The sequence below is a fragment of the Ursus americanus genome, chromosome 31 (assembly GCF_024610735.1).
Source record: "Ursus americanus isolate L20-20 chromosome 31, mUrsAme1.1.p, whole genome shotgun sequence".
Taxonomy (NCBI): Eukaryota; Metazoa; Chordata; class Mammalia; order Carnivora; family Ursidae; genus Ursus; species Ursus americanus.
This window is the reverse complement of record NC_142157.1, coordinates 9,808,436-9,835,961: the sequence shown is the minus strand read 5'-3', so window position 1 is coordinate 9,835,961 and position 27,526 is coordinate 9,808,436. Positions and strand designations below refer to the sequence as shown.

At 45.6% G+C, this 27,526-nt stretch overlaps 1 protein-coding gene across 3 annotated transcripts; it reads right to left on the bottom strand.

Annotated features, from left to right (window-relative positions):
* Window positions 1–24,388, bottom strand: MAP3K8 (mitogen-activated protein kinase kinase kinase 8). 3 transcript variants are annotated; one of them, XM_045812856.2, is made up of 9 exons: window positions 23,516–24,388; window positions 21,406–21,622; window positions 19,365–19,723; window positions 12,534–12,701; window positions 9,699–9,960; window positions 7,750–7,856; window positions 2,982–3,134; window positions 2,095–2,341; window positions 1–1,139 (listed from the first exon to the last, which is right to left on the bottom strand). In XM_045812856.2, the coding sequence occupies exons 3-9, from the start codon at window positions 19,698–19,700 to the stop codon at window positions 1,009–1,011; spliced, it is 1,404 nt and encodes a 467-aa protein (XP_045668812.1). In that variant the 5' UTR covers window positions 19,701–19,723; window positions 21,406–21,622; window positions 23,516–24,388; the 3' UTR covers window positions 1–1,008. The 3 variants fall into 3 exon arrangements, with proteins under 3 accessions (XP_045668812.1, XP_045668811.1, XP_045668810.1); XM_045812855.2 differs by having other exon boundaries at window positions 23,593–24,388; XM_045812854.2 differs by having other exon boundaries at window positions 23,978–24,388.
* Between the last annotated feature and the right edge of the window lie 3,138 nt (window positions 24,389–27,526).

The window sequence follows — 27,526 nt, the reverse complement described above, 5'->3', positions numbered from 1 at the left end:
TTAAGGCAAAATACTGAGTTTATTCAGTTGATCTGACCACGTATGCTGGATAAAAGTGTTGGTTTCATTTGCATGATGTAAAAACATACTTTAAGTAGAAATACTCACATATTCACAACGTTAAAAATATATGTCTAGGTAAGAAAGATTCACGGAGGCATTTGATATAAACATACACAGTATGCTATTTTAATACACAAATGCTTAGAAGAAAGTGGAGTCGGAAGAGTTACAAAAGTAGCATCATCAAGAATTTAGAAACGTTTCCATTCTTCTTAAAGGTCACATTCTCATCCTTGGGGATGTACAGAAATTATGTGGTTGACACAGTTTTATCCACATTCAAAACATCATGTTTTAAATGTTTTAAGCATAGCATATACAGTACAAAATGTTTCCATAGGAACATAACAGAACCTGTCACTAGTGGCCTGCTGTCAGATGGCTCCAAAATGAACAGCCATTTTTAAGTCACTAGTTCAGCTAAGTGCTAGAATATTCAAGTCGGTCTATTCACCCGAAATATAATGACTTTAATTTTACTAGAACCTACCTACAAAGGCTCAAGGAGTTATCCTATAATATACACCAATATATACAAAACACCTATGCTGAGTTAAATCAAGTTCCCATACTTAAATCAGAACCAAGAATAATAATTTCAGGCTAAGACATTATCCTCATGATCAGTATTTTTAACATTTTGAGCAAAGTGCACAGTGAATGGAATCAGTCACCAGAAATGATCCTTCTACGAACTCTTAACTTCCTTTGAGTCACACCACCTGAGACATGAGAACCTTTAGACCTGGGGGCTACCAGGCAGCTTCACGAATCAAACCCATGGGAGCCATGAGGAGTCATATTCGTGAGTCGCGGGAGCCCATGTCGCCAGCTAACGGATGATGGCACCGTCCGCTATACAGAGCCCCGGTGTTGAGTCAGCAGAACCAGCTTCCAGGAGCCCAACGCTGAGTCTTAACTATTTAGAGCAAATGATGCCATCGATCAGCCATATTCGAGCGTTGGTGGACCCCGTACAAGGTTGAAATAGCCAGCCAGGGCCCCGAGGTCTATGTACAGAGAACGTTGCCTCTTTAGCATTTCAGATTCCTCAGTGCTTCCTGTGCATGATGAATCTGGAAAGGGAAACGTTAAAAAAAATAAGACAAAATTAATGACCAGGTGACATGCTCAGTAATAAACACCTGTTTGTTTCTTCTGGGAAAAACAACAACAACAACAACAAAACCCCTTGGCCTTAATCAAACAGCATTCAAGCTATGGTTTTATTAAAAAGCTACAGACTTGGGGTTATAGACCGGGGGCTAGTTTATGTAATATGACATAGACGAAAGGGTTCGAAAAAGAGTCAATGAGAACATGAAATTCGCTACAAATTCTGGCATATTTTCCAACACCCCAGATGGTTCTCTTTAAATACAGAAAAGTCAGACAAGAAGAGGATGAAATGCAAATAAACATTCCAGGCTTGACATCTGGGTTTGGACCTAAATGGATTAAGAATGCCACAGATTTTAGTAATAAAAATAGAAACCCTCTCCGTGCATATTCAATGTTCCTGGAATGTGTACTGACTTTCCTAAGTGGGAAAGATTCGTAGCTGGCAAAGAGATTTTAAGCAGAGGAAGACAAAAATGCAAGTAGACTTCAAACTCAATATTTTATCTGCGCGGAGCCGTGCCCTGATGTCTCCAACCAAGGACTGGCGTGGCTTACCATAACCGAATGAAATAGAACCCTGCTCAGAACCAACAAGCAGGACTGCCAGGCTTGATTTGTTTTTAAAGGCAAAAGATACTCCCAGTTGCAAAAAAGCAAGTCAGAGGCAATTCTCCAGGACTGTTGTTACCTACATTTGCGCTGAAGCATGTTATGACGTGCTGGTCATTTAGCCCATTTTTTTTTTTAAATGCTTTTGCTAACATTCTTGCTGAGATTTCTCAGGCAACTTATGGCACTCAAGAAGTCACTGCATCTTCTCTCCAGTGCTTTCATGAATGACGTCAGAAGTTTGAGGTAGACAGAGAAATAAGGGAGGCAAGGGGCACTGCACACAGCAGGGGTCCATACCCGCAATGTTCTCAGGAAGCTCCAACTCCTTCCGGCTCAGCAGCCTCTTCCGCTCAAAGAGGGCGGAGTCCAGACTCTGACAGCGTGGTTGATCTTCTCTGGGGGGGTTCAGGGCGTCGTGTTTGAGTAGGTCTGCTGCCCTCGGGCGGTGATTGGGGTTCCTCTCCAGGGCGGCCTCCATCAGCAGTCTCATGCCGGGACTGCAGTCGTCTGCGATATCTTCCAACGGAGGCGCCTGCTTGTGGATCTAGCAACAGACCAGCTCTTAGCACCGACCGTATGAAAATACACCCTCAGCAGTTCAAGTGTTCTAGCGAACAAGACCGGGAAAGTCATTGTTTCCCACTACACGCCCTGCAGCGACTAAAGTGGTACCCTGACCCAAGTTCGCCTTTAATTTCCCAAGCACCCCGAGTTAAACCCATCCTTTGGGTTAAGGAAGTTCAAGGGTCACTGTGTTGTAGGGAGAAGCACTCGCTCTTTGATCTCGCAACGGTAAAATGGAAGTTGCACGTTTCACTACAGCCCAGCCGGCTTGGGGATCTAGAATCTCGTATCTCTTCTCCGAAAGTGTTCAAAGAACACGCACGGCTTCTTCGGCTCAGGGATTTAGGGAACTCAGATTCTACTAAGTGGCATTTTATGAGTCACGAATAACAGAATGGCATATAATGTATGACCAATGCACAGTTTAGCAAATTCCCACTGCAACAGCAATGCCTTCTTTGCAGGAATGGGACTTTCCTCCACGTGGGAAGAACTTTCAGCTTCGCCTCATGAGTCACTCGTTCACATCATCCCACTCGGGTGTGTTACGGGAGGGACAGCAGCTCTCCTGAGCAGGTGGACCTCCCTTGCACCCTCAGGCCTGGCTGAGCCCCACTTACTATGTACAGGTAGGAGGGATAGGCCGAGCGCGGGTAGCGCTTCACCCAAGGTGGGGTGCCCGTCTGCATATGGATGAGTGTGGCTCCCAGGCTGTAAATGTCTGCTTTGGTTGAATGACCTCTGCACAGGATCACCTCTGGGCTCATATAAATCTAAAAAAGAAGCAGAAAACATCAGTCGGACTCTCTCCATGTGTCTGGGTGTCCATTTCCCTCATCCGGTTCTGGAAGCGGGCTCACCCGCCTCTACCATATTTATTGCACGTTTCAGCCCCTCAGAAGAGCATGTCCTGGCTGTGCTCCCTGAAGCTAGGGAGAGGGACACAGACACCCTTGGTGGGGGTGGTAGGCAGCTTTGGCCCCAGGTGTCCCTGCAGCCTGATGAAGAACACCGTTTTTCAACATACTGAACACACAGGTAGACCTGGCAGTCATGGGCCTGCAGCCAAGAACCCACCTGAGACACCCACTCATCAAGGTTCTAGAAGGCACCGACCAAGGCTTAATTTCTCTGTTAAAACACCAATTCCAGGTGCCTGGGTGGCTCAGTGGGTTAAGTGTCTGCCTTCAGCTCAGGTCATGATCCCAGGGTTCTGGGATGGAGTCCTGCACCGGGCTCCCTGTTCAGTGGGGAGCCTGCTTCTCCCTCTGTCCCTCCCTCCCACTCGTGTGCACATGCTCGCTTTCTCTCTCTCTCTCTTGCAAAAATAAATAAAATCTTTAAAAAAACCACCAACTCCTTTCATATTTAAATGGACGCTACAAATATGCGTCTTCACTTCATGTTTGTCATTAACTTGCCAAACCTCTAATTATCTGCAGTGAGAAAAGGTGGCAGAGATCCATTGGGTATTAATACCAATCACATGGGAGAGAAGCCCACTTAGAGCGTAATGTCGTAAAAGTGGTCCTAATTGGTCATTTATACAAACTACTTCTTATTTCTACCTACCACGTAGCCCAGTGACTAAATATTAAACACATGCCATTTTAACATCGTGTAAGTTCTATTTGGTTTCATGCTGGAAAAGCAGGGCTAGTTTCAGAAATAGTTTCTCTAGGAAGTCTTTGCTTGTAAACTCAAACAAGAAAGAAAAAGTGAGCAACTGCTGACCAATAATCTGTATTTATGGCTGGTACAGACATAAAGTAGTTAAAATCCTAATTACCAATATTTAACATTAAGAAATATTTATGCCATCATTTGAATATGGAGAAAGGGGTAAGTGTTCCTGGAATATACTTCAGAGTCAATAAGTAAAAAAAAAAAAACAAAAACTAGCTTACAAAAACTGGGAAAATTTCCCAGTTTCCCCATCCTAACCAGATTCAACACCATCCTACAACACACTTCCTGGCTGGCATGCTTTTGTTCCCTCGCTCATTCTGTCTGTCTGTCTCCCCAAACAGGCAAAACTGAGCTCCTTGCTCTCAAACATTTCCTGAAGTGAAGGCAGAGCACTGGGGTCCCCGACAGACCTTCTTACAGAATAATCACAAAGTTAAACAACAAAGGCAACGGGAAGGATTAGTTGTCAATAGAGGTTGTTTATCTCCTCCCCCCGCCCCCCGCCCCGGGCTTGCCCTCCGCAGCAAAGATCAGGCCAAGTAGTTACTGTTGGTGTAACCCCCAGCGGCTCTGCACACTGGCTCTGCAAGGGCTCGCGCAACAGGGCAGGTGTTCAAGAACTCTTCAGGCTGGCCGACTGCAAGCATGAAGCAGGTCCGGGGGGAACCACGCAAGGCTCCCTGAGACCTGCACAGCCTCAGGCATGCGCACTGGAGCAAGGGACCCTATCTGTCCGCGGGTCAAGGCCTTCACCTCTCAACACATTTATTAGAAATGTGTTGTGTGTGTGGGCGAGGGCGCGTGCATGTGATGATGACATGTTCACTTATATCAAGTAAGCCCAAACATAGATAGACTCAGAATAAGAACTTTTAAAAAAAAATCACGCTATAAAAGTAATTGTAGGGGCGCGTGGGTGGGTGAGTGGGTTAAGCGTCAGACTCTTGATTTCAGCTCAGGTCACGACCTCAGGATCATGAGATCGAGCCCCATGTCAGGCTCCTGCTGGGAGTGGAGCCTACATAAGATTCTCCCTCTCCCTCTGCCCCTCCGCCCCCACTCCCTCTTTCTCTTAAAAAAAAAAGTTAATTCTAATTAGCTATTTACATTCATTATTTATTCTTTCTCTGTACGATGTAATTAAAAAACAACAGATTAAATATATACCAGATTAACCCTGTGCTTATATTTTATGGTTACGATACAATGTTCTGAATATGAACGCTGGGAGAGATCAAACACAGGGGACCAGTGTTTGCACTTGGGGGCTACATTGCAAGGATCAGAAATTATCTACAGGTATAGGCAGCAGCCAGGGGATCAAGTTCTAAAGGAAAGTAAATCTACAAGGTTGACTTTGACTAACAACATCTTACTGGCTCTTTTGTTTTGTTTTGTTTTAAAGATTTTATTTATTTATTTGACAGAGATAGAGACAGCCAGCGAGAGAGGGAACACAGGCAGGGGGAGTGGGAGAGGAAGAAGCAGGCTCACAGCGGAGGAGCCTGATGTGGGGCTCGATCCCGTAACACCGGGATCACGCCCTGAGCCGAAGGCAGACGCTTAACCGCTGTGCCACCCAGGCGCCCGTATTGGCTCTTTAAATAGGAAGAGTTAAAACAAGCTCGCTGAAAGCTTTCAATGATTTCACAACCTTGCTCATTATCAAACTTTTGACTTGTGGGCACCGTACAGATAATAAACACAGGCTGATTGGAAGAAAGTTTATAACTCTCAGCATCAAAGTCAGTTTAATGCTTTGTAAAAAGCAATTTACATTTGCTGAAAATAGCTCAATCCAAATACTATTTAGGAGTAAACACTATGTTATTATCTCATGCCCAAGCACACACTCTCTTTCTGTTAGAGAATCCCCGGGAAGACATTACTCTGTCCAGCCATTGCAAAATGTTCGATTTGATCACACTGCCGGGAAGAGAAAGGTATTTTCTATCTTTAATACCATAAATAGTTTGTTTCTCAAACTGGCTCCAGGAAAAAGGGTAGAATGTCACATATCTGTACTTCTGACTAATGCCAAAATATGCTGAAACATTTTCCAAAAAAAACATGTCATGAGCATTAAGTCTTATTGGATTTTGTGCTTTGGTGAAGTATTCTTAAGATCTGGGGACTAAAACATTCTTTTAAAGAAGTCTACAGTTTTCTCTTCTAAATATCATTCTGCTCAAAGACAACTATCAAGGATCCTTCCTCAAGTCTTTTCCAGAATAACTTCAGCAATACCAGCAATTTCTTCTGCTTCCCAGGAGAGTCTTTGATTTGAGAGAATTAAGAAAAAGCTAATACGAACGAGGTTTCAGATGATGATTGTTTGTTTGCCTGTTTTTGCACTGCAATTGGGTTCAGTGCAATATATCTATGAGCCAGACTAAGGGTTGTCACTCGGTTGAACACTAAGACTGACCTGGTAATTTTTTTTTTTTAAGATTTTATTTAATTGAGAGAGAACGAGAGCACAAGGAGGGGGAGGGGCAGAGGGACAAGCGGACTCCTCGCAGTGCCCAACATAGGACTCGATCCCAGGACCCTGAGATCATGACCTGAACCGAAGTCAGATGCTTAACCGACTGAGCCACCCAGGCGCCCTCTGACTTGGTAATCTTAAGGCAAAGGCGTGCCCAAGTGCCCTCTCTCCATTTGCTGGGGGCACTTGAGCAGAGAGGGGGCATGGGGCTGGGAGGCTCTGGTAGTTAAGCATGGGTCAGGGAGGCAGCTTCCACACCCATCTCCCTTCCCAGTTGCAGCTAATCCCGTGTCCATCATAACCTTCCATGAACTAAACTGTTGCTTCTTTAATAATTCAGGTAAATTTAAAATAGGTCCTCTCACCAAAGAGTGGGGGTTGCTTGAGTACCGCCAAGGGCATAGTCCTTCTTGGCCCCGGGCCAGCTCCATCCTGACACATAGACCTCAATAGATGCTTCTACATGAATCCACTGTTCAGCCCAATCGTGTGTATGTTAAATTAAATATATGATTTGAAAGCCCATGAATGCATTCCTCTCAATCTCATTTACATTCAGAAAAGTGTTTGGTTTGGTTTGGTTTTTAGTACACAAACGAATTAAATATTAGAGCTAATTTATATCTTTAAATACAATTTATTTGTGCTATTAATAAATTTGAGGTTTATTATAGGCTCTCTAGAATTAAAGATAAGCTTAAAATGTTGTTGGTCCTCAATATATATTTTTAACGACTATGACAATTATGGCTATAATTGAACCAGGACAGTAATACCTAGTTATACTAAGAATATATATCTATGTGTTATACTAAGAATATATACATTCGTTATATTAAAAAAGTTACATAGTAGTTAGAACTTAGACTCCGAAAAAAATTGGTGTAAGTCCCAGATCTGTTACGAGCTGAGTAACTTTGGGCACTTTAACTTCTTCAAGCTTATTCCCTTACTGTAAATAATAGTATTTGCCTATGATAACAGTATTTACCAATCATAAGGTTGTAACAAGGATTAAATAATATAATTAATTTAAAATGCTAAAAGTAGTACTTGGCGTAGAGCAAGTGCTCATTAAATATGTTCCAGTGATAATAACATCTGATGCAATGCTTTTCCTCCCCTTTCTCGTCCTTTCTGCAATAACATCAGAACATTTTTAAACTTCACTCTTAAAAAGATATTGACCTTCCCTGTGGGAATAGAATTACCTCTGTTCCACGGAGGTCCTTAGGAAAATAGATATCTTCAGTCATTTGAACACTTAGGCCAAAATCCACCAAAACAGCTTTTGTAGACATGAAGACAATGTTGCTAGCTATAAAAAGAGGACATTTTTTTAGTATAAAATTGCCTGTATACCCATAAATAAAATAAAATAAAAACATCATGAGTCCCAAATCAGAATAGACTGAAACGTGCTCCCTACCGAGATGACTATATTATATTCAAAAGAGGAGGATAAATCTGGGTGGAAATTCGAGTGAAAATCGCTTCAGAGCTGCGAAGAACACAGCCAATGTGGGCGTAAATCGTTGCGCGCAATAATAACGCTCGCGGTGCAGTGGCCAAGTCATGGAAGCAACCTAAGGGTCCATCTGACGTATGCGTATACGCGTATATGATAGAACATTATTCGGCCACAAAAAAGGATGGAATTCTGACTTTAGCAGCAGCACGGATGCAACCTTGAAGATCTAAGTGAAATCCCCGAGATAAGACAGGCAAAGATGAAGACTGTACGAATCTCACTAGTCTGTGCAGTCTAAAACAATTAAACTCCTAGAAATAGAGAACAGATCGTGGTTGCCAGGGGCTGGGGGGTGAAGGAGGTTAAAGCATACAAACTGCCAGGGATAAGATGAACAACTTTGGGGGGATGTAATACAGAGCATGATGACTATACTTAATAATGCTCTGTTACGGGGCACCTGGGTGGCACAGCGGTTAAGCGTCTGCCTTCGACTCAGGGCGTGATCCTGGTGTTATGGGATCGAGCCCCACATCAGGCTCCTCCGCTATGAGCCTGCTTCTTCCTCTCCCACTCCCCCTGCTTGTGTTCCCTCTCTCGCTGGCTGTCTCTATCTCTGTCGAATAAATAAATAAAATCTTTAAAAATAAATAAATAAAATAAAATCTTTAAAAAAAAATAATGCTCTATTACATATTTGAAAGTTGCTGAGAGAGTAGATTTTAAAAGTTCTCACCACACACACACACAATTATACTATGTGAGATGATGGATGTCTTAACTAACCTTATTGGGGTAACCTTTTTACAATACATACATCAGCAAATTCTTATATCGTATTCCTTAAACTGACACAATGTTATGCCATGCTCAATAACGCTGGAAAAATATAATAATGCTCACGAGCTTGACTTTCAAATTCTAAGATATAAGCATATTATTATCATGCCACCTCCCTCAAATGAAAAAATACAATACAATTTTTTGAAAGTGAAAGTTTTGTTAGTTCAAAGTAGCATTAAATATTAAGGGTTGAGAGTGGGTCTTTGCTGTGCATTTCCAACCATCTCTTACTCCTAGAAAGCAGTCCCTGAAGGCTTGTTTAAGGAATTATTACCAAAATGTGTTCAGAATTAAAAAGCTATTTGTTTCTGGGGCGCCTGGGTGGCACAGCGGTTAAGCATCTGCCTTCGGCTCAGGGTGTGATCCCGGCGTTATGGGATCGAGCCCCACATCAGGCTCCTCCGCTATGAGCCTGCTTCTTCCTCTCCCACTCCCCCTGCTTGTGTTCCCTCTCTCGCTGGCTGTCTCTATCTCTGTCAAATAAATAAATAAAATCTTAAAAAAAAAAAAGCTACTTGTTTCTCAAAAACTACGTAACGCTGGTGTGTGTTTTAAAGTAAATTACTATTTTTTAAAGCCTTATGGACAAGGGCATAGCCAGTATTTAATAGCTGTGCAGCCATAACCTTCCCCAAGTGGATAATCTTCCTTCCTCATGACTTCAAAAGCTTTCCTGATCCCATTTGGTGTCAAAACAAGTTTCAGGAGCACCAGGGAGGAAGGTGAAAAGCGCTCGAGGGCAGCTTTCCTCCCCGCCACCGAGGATCCTTAGACTGAAGAGAGGAGTCCATCTGCCTCCGAAGTCATCTCTGAGCCAAAAAAGTTACACAGCCAAACGTAACTCACGTTTAATATCATGATGAATCACTTTCTTTGAGTGTAGAAAATCGAGTCCCTTGAGAACATGCTTCGTCACCCAAATAATTTCAAATTCTCTCATTGGTCCACAGCTCTCCAGTTTCTCTAGAACAGACCCTCCCTCGCCTGCTTCCATAAAGAGGTGCACAGTTTCACCCCAGAGCACTGCGCCATATAACTCAGCGATGTTCTCATGCCGGAAGCAGGCCTGGATTTCCACATCAGATGGCTTAAACTGATCTACCGGGATCTGGAACACAAAAACACCAGTAGTAAGATTGTAGACAATCTTATATTATATATCTCATATATATTATATATGAGATAGGTCAACCCACAAACCAGAGGGCAAATAAATGCCTTCAAGGATAATTTGATCGACATGAAATTATACTGCCAAGTTAAAATAATGTTCAAACCTGCTTTTACATTATGTCAGCGCTAGGTAAACAGTTCAAAATAAAAGAATAGGAACAAAATATAAAATATTATTTTTATCTAGAATGTAGCAATCCAACCAAAGAATTATTCACGATTGACTCAAAAGAGAGATAACTTCCCAACTATTTCGCATGTATGTTCTGTGGCACCTAGACTTTAGGTTGTCTTTTCACTATTTCCACTTGTTGTGAGATAATATGTCTTTGGACCCACAGCTCATGCTCTGGCAATGCATTTAAAATCAAAAGTCATTAATAAAGAAAAAGGGAGATCTTTCAGTGCAGAGGGATATGGAATGTCTCCAAAATACAGCGTCAGAGGAAGAAAGCAAGGTGTGGAAGTACATGTATTATGCTCCCATTTGCAAAAATCTCTTAAGCTATACATAACACATGTGCATAGAAATTTTCTGGGGGCGCCTGGGTGGCACAGCGGTTAAGCGTCTGCCTTCGGCTCAGGGCGTGATCCCGGCGTTCTGGGATCGAGCCCCACATCAGGCTCCTCCGCTGTGAGCCTGCTTCTTCCTCTCCCACTCCCCCTGCTTGTGTTCCCTCTCTCGCTGGCTGTCTCTATCTCTGTCGAATAAATAAATAAAATCTCAAAAAAAAAAAAAAAAGAAATTTTCTGGAATGATGCAGAAGAACTCATTCACAGTAGTTGCCTCAAGGAAAGGGATCTCATTCTTCAATCTACATTCTTTTGAATCTGCTGGGGTTGTGAAACATCTTTCATGGTTTTCTTTAGAAGAAAAAAATACAGCTCAAAAATTAAATGTAAGTACTGTAAGGAAAACAAACCTGCAAAGCTATTTTTTCATGCCTTTTGTGATGAAACTGTAAAATAGGACATTTTGGTTCTAAGATCTTTCTAAAACGTCACTAGATTCTTTTACGAGAACTAGAACGAGTCTCTTCTAAATGCAAGCTCCAAATGGCTTATTATAATATCTCCTTGTTTTCTTTCGATAACAGATACTCTAGCAAATCTTTATGAAGGAACAAATGAGGCCGATATATTGTTGATCTTTTAATTACAATAAGATAGACTAAGGCCACATTCAGCAAATCAAAAGGGGGTTTCTTTTATTGCATTTTTTAAAACTTTTAAAGTAAATCAGACATACCAAAAAGCGTAAAACTGGTTACGTATCAAACTCAGTGTATTTTCAACCAAACACATCCATGTCACCACCATTTAGATCAAGAAACAGAACTCTACCGGCCCTCCAGAAACCCCTTCCTGACCTCTGCCAGCCATGGCCCCTCAAGGGCACCCACTGTCCTGACTTCCAACAGCATGGATTTGTTTAACCTATTTTTGGCCTGTATATAAGTGGAATCTCATAGCGCGGATCTTACTTGGTATCTGGTGTTTTGGCTTAACATAGGGTGATGAGATTAACCCACATTATTACAGCTGTAAACCATTTGTTCTCGTCACTGTACGGTATCCCACTATATAAATATACTACACTGTAACATCTGGAGAATTTCCAGTTTGGGACTATTACAAATAGTGCTATGATGAACAGTCTAGTACATAGCTTTTGGTGAGCACGTGTACATGCCTCTTGGGTGTGTGCCTATAGGAGTGGAATCGCTGGGTCATAGGGTGTGTTCGTGTCCGGCTTGGGAAGATACTGTCAGACAGTCTTCCAAAGCAGGGGCACCTCAGCAATGGCTACTTAATAAGAAGAGATGGGGTCTTTGCAATAATTGGTTTATTTACATTCAATCCTTTAATCTACAGTCTGGCGAAGCCTTGCAGCTCTCCCAGCTTTGGCTTTCCTGCCTGGCTCCCTTCCCAGTGGGTGGGGTTAGCTTTATTTATTTATTTATTTATTTTTTTAAAGATTTTATTTATTTATTTGAGAGAGAGAGAGCGAGCGAGAGAGAGCACAAGCAGGGTAAAGGGCAGAGGGAGAAGCAGACTCCCCACTGAGCAGGGAGCTCAATGCGAACTTGAGACTCGATCCTGGGACCCTGGGATCATGACCTGAGAACCGCCTGAGCCACCCAGGAGCCCTCCAGTGGGTGGGATTAAAGGAGCAGCACACAGAGTTGCTCCTGCAGGAGCGCTCCCCTCCACTCCCCCCTACTACGGGAGGGATGATGTTATCCAAGCTCCTGCTACAGGGGCCAGCAGCATTTTCTTGTTTATCAAGGCAAACTAGATTAAAACCAACTATGCACTTAAACAGACTCAGGGGCTGAGCAGCCCCAGGGAGCAAGCAAATCAAAAAAAAAAAAAAGGATGTTTTTGGGCAGGCACCCTTCCATAAGATCCAGGCAAATGGTAACAATCTTTGAGTCAAGCAGGCAAACAAGAGCCACAATGCCAAACATACATATGGTGTGGGATGCCTGGTTATGAAGTACGTACCAATTTACACGCCATTCTTTTCTTAGTCTTTATATCTTGTGCTAAGTACACTTTTCCAAAGGCCCCCCGAGGTATGAAATCAGAGCCGATATTCCTATAAGTCAGCTTCCAAGGGATGAGGAGAACATCAGAGTCAATTTGATAGCGCCCATTCTGGGGAGTGATTACCTACAACGAAACAGGCAGGAGGGTGAGAATTTCAGCAAACTCCTTTTCTGAGACACACCTTTAGAAACTGGTTACTTCAGATTGCATTCCTACATGCAGTGTTTGAATTGAACGTCTCTGTTGTGTAATCCTAACAGTGTAGGGAGCCTATATTTAGAGCTTCAGCAAGCCAGAGAAAGCATGTAACAGAGACACGTCCCTGGTCAGACCTGATCGTATTTCCACCTCCTGGTGAGTAATTAATTGTCAAAATTTTAAAAATTATTTATCTAAGGGAGCATGACTACTGCGACCGAAAGGCTGAAAATAAAGATTGCACAAATATAAACCGTGCCTGCAAGTTGACTTGTTTCCAATTAAAATGTGCTAACCTGTTAGTCCGCATAGCTATTACTCACACATGACGCATACAGAGAGAGAGCGTGGAAATAGACTGATGATCATAGAGGATTCTGGAAAACAATGTGTTATGCCAGAGCTATGAGTTGACAGTCCTGCATAAATAAAGGAAGGGGCAGAATTATTTCTCATCTGCCTGCTCACTTAATATTTACTGAGTGCATAAAAAGCACCAGGCACTGTGTTTGGTGCCGAGGAGGGCAGCTATGAACAAGAGACAGATGACCCTTAACCTCCGAGAGCTCCCGAACAGGCCAATACTTGGCACAATAGGCTTCAAAACCAGTAGACTCAAAGATGAAAAGAGATATATCCTGGTAGCAGTGTGGGGGCTTTTGTCAAAACTCAACAAACCGGACATGTAAGGTCTGTGTATTTTACTGCATATAAAGTATATTTCAATTTTAAAAGAGTAAAAAAAAAAATTAAAAGGAGGAAAAATTATAATGATAAATATGAAAACAAATTAATAAGATATGTTATTATGAGTTACGACCTGGAGCACATGCCTAAAAAACGTTTAAAATTTTTAAAAAATTTTTTTAAAATTTTAAAATTACAAGCTTTTCCTCCATGTAATTAGCAATACTACGACTTCCGATTATGAATTCGGAACCGTGAAACTATCCAAGTGACATTAAGTTATTTCAAGCGCAGGAGAGGCTGAAGGGGAATGCGGAGCACATGGGAGAAGAATGAACACCTGATTCATCGGCAGGTGTATGGGCCCCTCACCAGGCCACTGCCACGGGAATAGCTGTAATAGTCCCAGGGTTATTCACTCAGGCCCCATTACTGCTCATCTTAGCTGTACCCCACAAACAGATGCATGGGCTCTTAGTCAGGGAACGAAGAGGAGGACAACGCCAATCCTTAGAGATGTGAAGTCACTAAATTTAAAACGAAGTATTTACCGAGCGCTGCCCCGAGCCAGCTCCCGCGTGGAGCCCTAGCAGGAAAACGAGGAGGCACCACAGCCCAGGGTCTTGCCTTGTTTGAAATATGACCTCCTTTCAAGAAGTGTGTCACTGCAGGTTACTGGAGGCCTCTTTTTACAGCACGCTAAGAACGTGATAAATGTAGTCGCTTGCCACATTTAGACAGAAGCATACCCACGGCGCTCAACTGCACGTGCTCGTGGCCTCTTTCTTGTTCATAAGTATTCACGTTTCCCATCTCACCGTGGCCCCAGCTCTCCACTCAGAGTTTCATTCGTGCAAGTTTGACTTTTTCCAACTCAATCTGTGATAGCCCGATTCGATCCAAGGGATGCAGAAGCGTCATGGCAGCCGTACTTGGAGTGCTAATTACAAGGCAGGCACTGTGCTCAGCTCTCATCAAGATCTCCCAGCCACCCAGGGAGGTAAGTACTATTTTTATCTCCACTCCACAGACGAGGAAACTGGTTGGAAAAGGTTAAGTAACTCACTAGGCAATGACAGAGTCAGGATTCGAACTCAGGTCTCTCTGACCCCAAAGCCATAGCTCCTGCGTGCCTTCTATCTTCCAGAAGACTGGAATTAAAGCTCAGCCAGCCTCAAAAGCCAGCTGCTAAAAGCCTACATTTACAAGTCACTGAGCACCTCAGCCTTTGCCTCTTTAGATGGCATGCCACAAGTTCCTTCATCCCTGTCTTAGACACGCCCATGTTCCAGGACCGTGCTCCGAAGGCAGGTTCTCCTTTGACGATAGGCCCGGACACACGCAGTGTGATATGTGAGCACAGACTAGTCAGCACTTCTGCAAAGTCCCCGGGTCTTCCCCTGGCCCCAGACCTTCCCTCTTTGGGTTTGCAATGGGTTTTTTTTCCCCCTTCCTCTTCTTCATTTAGGCGCCCTACCAAATAATCCTACAGAACTCTTTGCTGCCCGTGTCTGCCAAGTCTTCGGCTTAACCAAAGCCACCATCAAGTGCAGACGTTACAAACATGCTTTTGATTTCCTTCTCCAGATTAGTGGCTCTAAACAATGCTGGGCCCAGCAGCAGGCCTTGAGAAAAATTCTTAGGTACTTTAATAGGAATAAATTCCATAAGGAACCTGTATGATATGGCTGCTAGGACACAAATACAACCCTGGGCTACACTAAAAAGGGCATATTATCTAGAACAAAGGCAAAAGTGGCTCTTTCCTACTCTGCTGGTCACACAGCAAATGGCTTGCCATGTTCAAGTTCAGGGCTGTAAGGCAGGCACTGACCCAGGCTTGAGTTCAGAGGGAGGCAGCTGAGACTGAGGACGAAAGTCAACCCTCCAGTAAAGTGACAAGCAGCAGACACAATGAGAAGTGTCTGCGACAGAAGTGAGAAGATGTGAGGAACATGCAAGTTTTAAAATACTGGAAAGACCATCCTAAGGAAGGAGAGTAACAATTGTTTATAAAACAACAACTACCACAACGGCTTGCGTTCTTTCAACGCTCACTCTGCGTAAACAGGTCCTGTGCATTCATTATCTGTCCCACACAACAGCCCCACAGACCGAGGGCTACGATGTGACCCATTTTACAGATGAGTAAACTGAGCCACGCAGGAGTGACTAGCCCCAAGTCACACAGCTAATCCAGCTCAGAGCTGAGGCACTGTAATTCATGGGCCTGCATCCTCACACTATCACCATTCATACCTTTTTTCATGGCCAAAAAGTAGGACTAGGGCTAAGGAGAGTCAGAGACGGATTTTCGTGCAATACAAAGGAGGACTTTCCTACGATCAGAATTGGCTAAATATGAAATTAAGTGCCCCAGTATGTGATAAACTCTTTGTCACAGGAGATTTTCAGGCACAGACCAAAATGACACAACAATTATTGGATATGATGGTCAGGATGATGTAAGCATCAGGCAGAGGGCTTGACTCAAGTATCTTTAAGGGTTTCCCAGCCCTGAGAAGCCAGGACTCCATGACTAATCCCTGAGGAACAGCATTCCCACATCTCACACCCATGTCTATGCGCGAGCCCTTTGGGGCCCTTCGGCTTCCCATCTAATCACCAATGAGTTCGGTGTTTGCAACCCGTTTTTGGTTATTCATTCCCCACTCAGGTTATGAATTGGTCTAGAGCGCAAACAACTCACGGCACTCTCATACCAAGCAACGCCTAGGCTGGTCTCCTACAGTTTCTTCCCCAGGTCCTGCTGGATGTTGGTAGCATCTTTACCAAATACTGGTTTTCGAAAAAGAGCACACATTGGCATACCCGTGCAGACCAACATTCTACATGCCTACGCTGCGGGATAGCTTTGTAATTCCCGATCCTCCGCCCTGACTAATTAACTCCACGGGCTTTATGGTTGTTGGCTGCCAGGAACACACCACGTCTCTATGCCCCAGGGCCTTTGGACGTGCTATTCTCTTCATCCGGAACACTCTCCACTCCCCATCCCCTTTATCTGGCAGACTCCAACTCAAGAGCTTAGGCATCAGTTCCTTTTAGAAGCCTCTCTGGCAGTCTCTCTTCCCTTGTGCCCACGTGGGGTGTCCTGTCTGAGCAGCCGCACACCAATCAGGGTGTAGTTGTATTGGTAAGTAGCACAACGCATTCTAATTGCCTGTTTACTTGCCTCGGGCCTTCACCAGGCAGGAAGCTACCAGAGAACCCAGACTCTTCCACGCTGGCCCTGCAGCACCTGGAAAAGTATCTGATGCACTGTCGATATCTGACCTCTGTCTAGCAAGTGAATGGATGAATACTTGAATGAAGGCATTTGGTCCATATGCAGATGCACTTTATAGATCAATTTCCCCTTGGAACCAGTCTGTCTGTCTGTTAGATAATGAGCGATCATTTTTCTAAGGCAGAGAAACAGACAGCAGCAAATGAAGCCCAGAATGGAAAAGTTTTGATAGGGTCTTAGGGGGAGGGCCACAGGGAAGACAAAGGTCTCGAACACAGGGTGGTTCCAAGGAGAGCACTACGTGAGGATGAATGGGAGCCAAAAGCAGACCGTGCCTCCTTCATCCTCTTGTCTCGGACTGGCAAAGATCAAGCGTGGCAAGTCATGATTTCTATGCCATTATTTATAAAGCGCGGACCTGGCATAGGTTACTAGCAGTCATAGGAGGTATCCGATTCTTAAGCTTAGTGACAGAAAAGCCAACCGCAGCCTCGACAGTCATCAACCACTGGGATGATTTGCCCGGTGAGGCATGGTCTGCATTCCTGCGGATTTTGAGGTTCTCCTGTTATTCCGCCCTGGTTTTAAACCTTCTTGCTTTATATTCTTGATCATTCTTAAATTAAAGATCTTCTTGAGTTTTAAAGATCCCCGCTTTTATGATATGTCCTATTCTTTTTTTTTTCTTAAGATTTTACTTATTTATTCGACAGAGATGGAGACAGCCAGCGAGAGAGGGAACACAAGCAGGGGGAGTGGGAGAGGAAGAAGCAGGCTCATAGCGGAGGAGCCTGATGTGGGGCTCGATCCCACAACGCCGGGATCACGCCCTGAGCCGAAGGCAGACGCTTAACCGCTGTGCCACCCAGGCGCCCCATGATATGCCCTATCCTTAAATCTTCTCCTGAACATGCGTACATTCACTTATACAGCACAGACTCCGTGCCGGGGACTGACAACTTTGTACTTGCAGCCTTTGCTGATAAAATTTCCACTTCCTTGTGATGTCTTTGTTTCTCTCCTTTTCTGCACTGGCTTTTTTTTCCCTACTCCAAAACCTTTAGGAAGCTATTTCTTTGTATTCTTTATAATCTTCCTGAACTCTCTTCTGTACATTCCCAATAAAGTTCTATGGCCCATCTCTCATCAGTCTGATGGGGCAGGGGAAACGTTCATGAGTTTCTATATAGTTACAAGCAAAAATATTTTGTTTACCTGCATTGGTTCCTTTGAAATACCCATTTTAACAAATACGTATGTGAAAAAAAAAAAGAAAGAAAAATACATAAATAATTGTTTCTCATTATAGATCATTTTTAACCAGAGCTCTCCAGCTCTATTTTAGTTAAGTAAATCAGGTAGTGCTTTCTAGTTCAATACCACTTCCACGTATAAGAAGAAATAATATTCTCCAGGTAAAGTACTTCGTCAACTATTAAACACAGTTTGGTTTATCCAGACCAAAGCACGTCGTACAACTATGCAAAATGTAATCTTGCTCCAAACTGAGCGAGGGCTAAACACGACCGGCTTCTAACAAAACCACATAGCTGACCTAAATTACTGTGTTGTTTTCAATTGAATGAATGTACGACGTAAAAAAAAAAAAAAAAATTTAAGTACTTTGTCCGGACTCTAATCATTCAACACTGACCCTCCCCCTGCATTAGCCATTTGCCACACAGCTGCATCAAAGGGAAAGGGGTCACTTTCATCAATACGTACATTTTGCAAGTTACTCCCTCCTCCTTTGCAAAATGCCCTTTTTAAAAAATTAGATGATCCCTAGCCAACGCCTACATTCACCTCTAACACACTAAGACTCCCAGAATCCCAGGCACACCCAAACACATCGTCTGATCAACTATTGTGACAACGTGTTGTCACAAGATTTTGGATTATTTGCATACTTGGTACGACTAAGGCAATATCTCATTTGTCATTCATACTTTGCAATTAAAGAGAGTGAATCTGTGCATAGCTATTTATTGCCTGCAAACTACATTTCTGCAAGAACTGAAGTTCGCCAGCATTATTATTGTGACATTCCAAGACGGGACAACAGAGGAGCAAAACATCCAGCTTCCAAAAATAATGATCAAAGATACAGTATTCCCCTCTCAGACAAAGGATTCTCAGTAAGTCTTCTTCTGCCTACCTGATGAATGAATTTTGTGATGAATCGTTAAGTTAAAAGACGCTCTTCTTAATTACCTATTTGTACGACTGTCACTGACAGATGGAAAAGATTCTTTAAGTGGAACTTTGAATAGGGGCGCCTGGGTGGCACAGTGGTTAAGCGTCTGCCTTCGGCTCAGGGCGTGATCCCGGCGTTATGGGATCGAGCCCCACATCAGGCTCCTCTGCTATGAGCCTGCTTCTTCCTCTCCCACTCCCCCTGCTTGTGTTCCCTCTCTCACTGGCTGTCTCTGTCTCTGTCGAATAAATAAATAAAATCTTTAAAAAAAAAAAAAAGTGGAACTTCGAATGAAGACCTTTTTTGCCCCTTTAACATGAGGCGATTCTTACAGCTACTACATTTTTAAAAGTCGTACCCGATAGCCAGTCTAAAGCAAGTTTAACCACATCACACGAAGCCACAGGAATAAAGCTGAACACACAGCAGTCAACTGATGAGGAAAAAAACATACCATATTTAATAAAATCCCAGATTCCTGCGGTCGGTGTCCGTAAAAATGCTTGGCGGTGTTGGATATGTGGTTTGCAAAGGCGAGCAAATCGTCCACAGTTCCATATCTCACCGAGGACAACCAAGGCACCTCCTGGCCACTGAGCAGCAGAGATTCTGAGCGCTCCTCATTCTGATTACTGTCTTGACACATGGTCATTAGACTGGGTTCGTAAACCGCTGGCTCCTCGCTTGTGTAAAGATTTTCCATAATGTCTATTACATCGGACACATTCAAGTGTTTAATTAAGAAATCGATCTCTTCTTTATCGTCACTTCCAGTGCTCATGTACTCCATCACTGTTAGGCTTTCTAGAGAGTCTGCAACAGCAAAGACGGACACTTCATTACCATATTTGTACTTGCCCTTCCGATCAATGGGAAACTGACAGCAAAGGATTGGGAACAGGCTTCCGTATGCCTCGGTTTATAAAATGAGGGCTCTGTGTCAATAGTGTGTGTAAATTCAAGTTGACAGATGGTGAAGAAAGTCACCTTAGATAACCTCCAGTTCAGCAGTTCACTTTGCAGAAGGGAAACTTGAGCTCCAGGGAGCTTACTCCTTACTCACTCACTGAGCTGGTGGCATCAGCTATAGCCACTGAAAACAAACTTTCACTAAACATAAACACGAATAAGACCAGCTCAGAATTCTGAGCGGCTGAGGCTCCTGGCCCTTGACAGCTTCCAACCTTCCTGCTCCCCCAAGGGGGCAACCCTCCCCACACAGACTTCTGTGGCTTCCATACCCTGGGTGACTTTAAAGAAAAAGAACTATTTTATTGGGGCGCCTGCGTGGCTCAGTCAGTTAAGCGTCTGCTTTCAGCTCAGGTCATGATCTTGGGGTCCTGGGATGGAGCCCCCCAGGTCAGGCTCCCTGCTCAGTGGGGAGTCTGCTTCTCCCTCTCCCTCTGCCCCTCCCCACTGCTCGTGCTCTCTCTCAAATAAATAAACAAAATCTTTTTAAAAAACTTTTTTTAAAAATAAAGAAAAAGAACTGTTTTATCAAATTCAAGCGCTAACTGGGCAAATAAGATTCAGGCCCTGGAGCCAAAAGCCTCTAAAATGGATTCCATTCTAAGCAAACTGATGATGACAGGTCAAGTTTCAGGAATAATTCTGATGCAAATTAAGTTAAACAGCTCCTTTGGACTGGGGACCACAAGCCTCAAATCCTCCTGCCAGTGACCTATGAGAAAGGGGGAAGATTCTTTCAGCCTGTGAATCAGCTGTCTCCTCTTGAGACCAGAATTCTTTAACAGTACAAAACATGTCTCTCAGTGACCCAAGAAAGTTAATCTAGTATTTAGATCAGTCACCTCTAGAAGTTGTGGTGTCACAAAGAGGCCAAGACAGCCAAATCTATCCTAAGCAAGATATGGGTAAGGCCGGCCAAGCTAACTCTGTAAATGAGAAAAAGAAGGTAAACCCAGGGTAAAAACTGAGGCTGTTGCTCAGGATTTTAGGACAATTACATTCCAGAGGATTAAAGATAAAAGGATTTAAGAACATCTAAGAGAATTCGGAGGCATGAACGTCTGCTTAAACTACTGTGTTCCTGAAAGCCTCTCTGAGAGGTGTTTCTGGTTCTTGAAAGCACCAACCTTCAGTACCTTCAACACTCAGGGCTAAAAGCCACGGGCCTCCATCTAACTGGAGCTCAAGTACAAAGCTCCGGGAAGTGTTCCACCTGCGGGTGGGGGAGGGGTGCCCACCTGAGGCTCCTGAGGCTACCACTTCGCCTTTGGGATTTGAGCCGATTTCATCTGAGAAAAGACCAAGGCAATCTAGTGACGCTGTGAGGACCATTTTCTGATGTACGAGCTGTGTGGGCAGGAAGCATGCTATCTGGAATCCTGCAGCCTGATATTCCACCCGACTCAGGCTGCTTGGGCTGGACTCCCAGCCCCTCCTTCACTGCCTCCAGCATCCTGGGCAGGCACCTTACCCACTCTGCACCTCTACTTCCCCTCTCTGTAAAATGGAAGCATGACAGCACCTACCTCATAGGGCGGTTGTGAGGTTTAAAGTTCAGATGCGGACGTGTCTGGTGGAAAGTTGAAAAGCTCTGCCATCCGTCGTTGCTGCTATGTGCACAAAACAGAAGCCTGTCACACTCCTGGCTTTGCAGCTATGGCTCAGGCCTCCTTCCTCAGCTGCAAATGGGACATGGCTACCTGTTCCCTGGGCTTCTTCACAGTAAAGTTTTAAAGGCTGTTTCTAGAATGAGAGACAAAGACAAAAAGGCAAAAACCTCTGATAGCCTTTGATAGCTGTTAACCACAGTCACATCTTGACAGCAAAGGAAGCGCCCTTCACAGATCTCTAGTATCTTTGAGGGAGACTGATTCAGGCTCCTGGAGTCTTGAGTTAGGAAAGGAATCTCCTAGGTTCAGGGAGGAACATTCGACTCTGATTTCATTGGGCCCTTCGGTTACAGTTTCTGCTTGTAGAATTTACTGAGAACAGGAAGTTAAAACAAAACCAGCCTGATGGAGGACCCCACTGGCTGAAAAGTTCCAAGGCTCCGGGGACTTAGCTAATGGCTGGCTGGAGAGAAAATAAAGTTCCCAGGAGTAACATGACTCAAGAAAGAAAGAAAAAAAGTCCACACAGTTTACGAGTCAGTCAGCTGATCCAGAGAGGAAAGACAGGTTTTGATTTTAAGTTCTGCAGAAAGTCTGGAACATTTATATGAGAAGCTTAAGAGGTCTGAACACACACACACACACACACACACACACACCCCACCCCAAAGTTAGGTACTAAGGAAGAGGGGGAGGGAGGGAGGAGGAGAAGGGAGAGGGAGGGAGGCAGGCAGAGGAGGTGGGGGAGTGTAGGACACTGATGCCAGGGATAATTCCTTAGCAACAGCAGGGCTCCTGTCACGCAAATCAGTACACCCCGGCAACCCTGATGACCAGTCAGCCTGCTAAACGTCCCTGCAAAAAGCCTCAGCATTTTCAGGCCTTCATTAAGCAGACAATATGCTAGTGATTTCTGAGTTATACAGCTCAGTAGCCAGCCAGAAAAACTGCGATTGTGAAGATATTCAACTTTACCAATAAAGACCCTTCCCCACTTAATTTACAATTAAAATCCTCATAAAATCCCCACTCGTCAATGGAGTAGACAACTAGAACCATCTTAGAAATGGAGAAATGGGAAGATACTGTCAAAATGATTTGCTTCGAGTTATTTCAAAGATCAGCAATAAAACCAAGAGGAAACCCTATTCCTGTTCATTAATGTTCACTCTTGGCTACTTCCATTTACGTAAACAAGAGTGGAGAAATTCCTAGCAAGTGTGAAGGAAAAAAGGCCAAGATTATAGAAATAAACCTCTGCCTGACAAAGGATAATTATACCTTTGGTTACTTCCCATCTCAAAGATTTTCTGCCAAAATAGTACGTTGCCCCTCGGGGCATATCTCTTATTATATTTTTTTCTCCAAAAGCCCCAGAATTACACATTCTAGCTGTACAGGAGCACGCCACTCCGCTTCAAAACCTCTAAACACCTCAACTATCCAATTTTCCTTATAAGAAAAAGTCCTTAAGGGCCAGCTGCCAGACGTACTGCATGCAAACCTCAATCCATCAGAGAGTGGGGGGCGGCTGCTGGATTCAGATTGTATTCTACTTGGCAAATAGAGGAGACACAGGCCACGGATACCTAATGCAACTGTAATAGTGTTTCTTTCCCTCTTTTCCATTAGTTCTTTATTCCGTGCCAGAAATATCTTTCCAAAAGTGAAATAGCCGTCTTTCTTAAAGACAGCTCCTGGCCTTCCTTGTTAACTTCTGGGGCAATCCCTGCGCACGCCGTTCCTCTGTCTAAGCGTCGTTCTCCGCCCAGAACTAGAAGAATTTCGGAGTCCTGATATCGCATTACGACCGGGAAACATCCGTGAAATAACCCCCACCCCCCAGCCTTCTTTCTTAGACCGAAAGCCCAGCATTCACGTTCTGCTATAAGGACCCTTTAGTTACAGAATAGCGTCTGGGTTACATAAGCATGAAATTAAGTTTCAGCTATTCAAAGGGTTCTCTGCTCCGCCAACCGCCGCCCCCACTCCCCTCCTCCGATTCTTTAAAACCGGGAAAGCCTACCAGGACTAGTAAATTATAAAAGCCCCCAGGATTTGGGCGGGCAGCAGCCGGGTCCGCCGCCTCCGAAGCGCACTCACCGGCGTCGGCGGGGAGAGTGCAGCAGGCCGGGCGGTGTGTGCGGCGGGAGGCGCGGTGACAGCGGGTCTCTGTGTCCCCGCGCACTGCCCAGACCGGCACTGCTCGCGCGTTAGGGATCCGGGAAGGAGGAGGAAGGGGGAGGAGTCGGAGTCTGCACCCCGTGAGACCCTTGCGCAAGGTGCTTTCCAGCTGTGCCGGCTGCAGTGGCGTAGCGCGCGAACCACGGAAGCGCAGCCGCGCGGGCGGCGGACACGCCCCCACCTCCCAGAGCCCAGGAGTTCGCCCCTCTGCCCCGGGAGCCCGCGCTTCAGGGTGGGGACCGTCGGGGCACCCTGGAGGGCTGCGATCACAAAGACACCCAGAAGCCCGCGAACGGAGGGTTACCTGGAGGGCGGAGCGCTGCAGCCGCGGCCCCCAGACGGCTCGGTGGGCCCCTGGTGGCCCACCCCCTCCAGAGTCGAGCGCGCTGGGAGAGCGAGGTCCGGCGGCAGCGAAAGCTGGAGCCAGGGCGACCGATCCCGGGGCGCGGCGCGTCGTCCCGACCCGAGTGCACCAGTGAGCGTGGGGCCTCCAGCCCAGGCCGCCAGCCCAGGCCGCCCTCGTTGGTCCCTGACTCACGGCGTCTGAGCCGGCCGAGGGGCGGCGCAGCGGACGCCAGCCGCCGCCTCCCCGCCTTTTCCATTTCCCCTTTCACTCCGTAAACAGAAAGACACTGCCGCGTTGCGGGGAAGCCGGAGCCCCCGCTCTGGGAAATTCCGTCCTCCCGCCGCCCCCCCCCAGTTTGTCCTCGGGGCGCCCGGGCGGAGCGGAAGGCGGGACTAGGGAGGAGCGGGGAGGGGCGCCCGCGGAGCGCTGGAGTTGGGACTCGCCACGCCACCTGAGGGGCCCGGGGAGAGCAGCCAGGGCTCCGGTCCAGGGCCTGGGACACCTAGGGATTTCCCTCGGACCGGGACCGACAAGCTGGTGCTGTAAGGCGCCCCGCGACCGCGCCTCCACACCCCTTCCTAGTCCGGGAAAGAAGATCGTGTTCCCCGGGCGCCTGGGTGGCTCAGTCGATAAGCGTCTGCCTTCAGCTCAGGACGTGATCCTGGCGTTCTGGGATCGAGCCCCACGTCAGGCTCCTCCACTGGGAACTGCTTCTTCCTCTCCCACTCCCCCTGCTTGTGTTCCCTCGCTGGCTGTCTCTCTCTCTCTCTCTTTCAAATGAATAAATAAAATCTTTGAAAAAAAAGAAGAAGAAGATCGTGTTCCCTAACGGGCTGGCGCCCTCCGCGCTACTCCAGTGTCGGTGTCCCAGGCCCAGCCAGCCTCAGCGGGCGGCCCCGGCCCTTTCCATCGCCCACCCCCAAGCCCCGGAGGACCGAGGCGCAGTGGGCTTCTGGCCCTCTCTCAGAACCGCGTCTGTGCACCTCACGGCGGGTAGCGCGGTTCTCCCCGCCAGGCTTCGGGTCACGTCCACACACAGGGGGTGCCAGGATCCGTGGTCGGCACGCATGGCCTCCCGCACGGTTCGGGAGAGGTTGCCGCAAGGTGGGCCAGAACCTGGCGGTGTAGCACCTGGAGAGGGGCCGGTGTACTCCTCTAGCAAAACTTGGTTTTGTTCCCTGTCTTTTCTTGGAACGGGTTATTTGGCGGCGGCGTCCCATTACGAAATTTTCCTGTACTGATAGCCCCCTCCTACCCCGGCTGCGGGTCTGGGGTTTTCTGTACAGCCTGGGGAGATCAAAGTTTGTTCATAGTATTCTTCCTGGTTGAGTGGAAATTGTTTCTTCCAGGTGAATCAGGAAGCGAGTTCTAGGGAAAATAGCGCCTCTGTACATGAAATCCACTCTGCTGGGCATTCCCAATACCTGAGTCTCAACTTACCACCCCCCTCGCCCCTCCATACTTCCCTAGTTACAAGCCAGACATTTTTGCAAGGCAGCCCGGAGAAAGAGAACGCAAGGTAGGTATCTCTGGGTCTTACCGACCCGGACGTTGGGTGTCCCAGGTAGAGCCTGGATTCAGACTCCCCACGACGCTGAGTCTGCGCCCTGTCCTTTCCAGTACCCACTCTCATTCTACCCCTGCGGTTCCAAAACTGCATCGGACCCGCTCTAGAGCTTTCCACGTTTCTTCTGTGGAAAGTGAGTTGCTGTTCCTATCCAGAGGAGTCATGAAAATTGCTGATGGACCTAGGCTAGTTTAGATGAGAAGCAAACCTTAACTCCTCTATCATTTCCTTGTGCTTCCGGTCAGGCGGGGATGAGGCTGAAAAAAGTGATTGACAAGTAGCTGAGCCCATCAGTAAAAGTGAGCCGAACTAGCAAACAGAACGGCCAAGGCTGCCTGACTGTGTCCGCACTAAATCACCCCCCCTTATTTTAGTTCCCGGAGTGCTGTGACATGAATAATGCGGGGTGCGTGCCAACCCCTGGAACCGTCCGGGTGGTCTCGGGCGATGAAGGGGTCCCCAGCTGCCGGGAGGAGAAGCCCTTCTGGGCGCGCCGGGACTTTTCTGGTCTTGGAGGGAGGGACTAACTTTGCCGCTCTGATTGGGGAGGGGCAACGTGTGCAGAAAACTGAAGTCTAAACGGCTCTAGCATTCTCTCTGGGAACCAGGTTGTCGCCCATAATTACTATCTCTAATGGTAACGTGAGAGACGTCTCTCCCTCCTCTGTTGTCTTTGAGCAATAAGGGATGATCTTTGTAAACATTTTAAAAATAGAAACATGGAACCACTCCCGCTTCCACCCCGTTGAATGAGCTCATTAAAACCACACCTCATCTTCTGGGAACTAAGTATTAGCCTTACTTCCTACAGAGAGCTCTCCCAAATAGAGCTGCATTTTAGGGAGCTGGTGAGATGGCTGCCCCAGCAGGGTGCTCTGGCGTTCAGGATGTATGGGAGAGCAGATTTCATCTGGTGGGGTGAATTAAGAGGAAGTTTGACTTAAAAACATTTTAAAAAGTCTAACAAAGATTGGATCTGGTGTCCTGGAAGAGGCTGGAGTTGGGGAAGGAAAGAACGGCAAGAAAAAGTTTGCAGACTCCTTGCCTGTCTCTTGGTCAGGACTTTGTTGCAACAGACTTGTAAAAGCAATCCTGCTTTTTTAGGAGCTTTCTGGGAAAGTGAGGTTTCAGCTTGCCAAGGAGAAACCACCTGAGCCAGCGTGCGCACAACCATAAGGGGACTTACTCAAGAAGCCATTCTGATGTGTATTACAGAACAGCTCTTTGGAAGCTGCTCGAATCCAACAAAATGCACTTTAAAGTTGAGTTGCAGCCGGTTGCAGTTTACCTGAGGTTTTCTCCACCTACAAGCTGGCACAATAATGGATTTGTGAACTGTAGTTTGCAAACCAGAACTCCTTTACTCATGGAAACAAAATGATTAACAGTGGGGGGCAGGGGGCAGAACACTGATTTTATGTAATCCCAAATGGGGCTCTATACTAATGAACAGATTATGGGACACCGCTTTCTAATGTTTTTTGTATTCATTAAATATAATGCTTAGAGAATACTGGAACAAACCGGAATAAGTTGGGGGATACCTATATGTAGCTTGGTGAAAAAGGTTCTTTATTTTCTTAAATTATAACAACAGTAAAATATGAAGTATTTGAAGATGATAATTAAATACTGAATTTGAATAAAGCTTTAGATTAAGTTTTGTTTTGTCTTCTAGAGAGAGAGAGAGAGAGCATGCATGATGGGGGGGGGGGTTGCAGAGGGAGAATCTTATTCTCAGGGTTGGATCTCACAACCTTGAGATCATGACCTGAGCCAAAATCAAGAGTCACGCCTAACTGACTGAGCCACCCAGGCGCCCCTAAATAAGATATTTTTAAAGTTAAGAGGAACTTGAGGCTGATTTCATGAGCCTAACTTTTTTCTGTAGGTGTTTGTTTTAACAACTATACATATTTACCAATTAAGATGTTTGAATA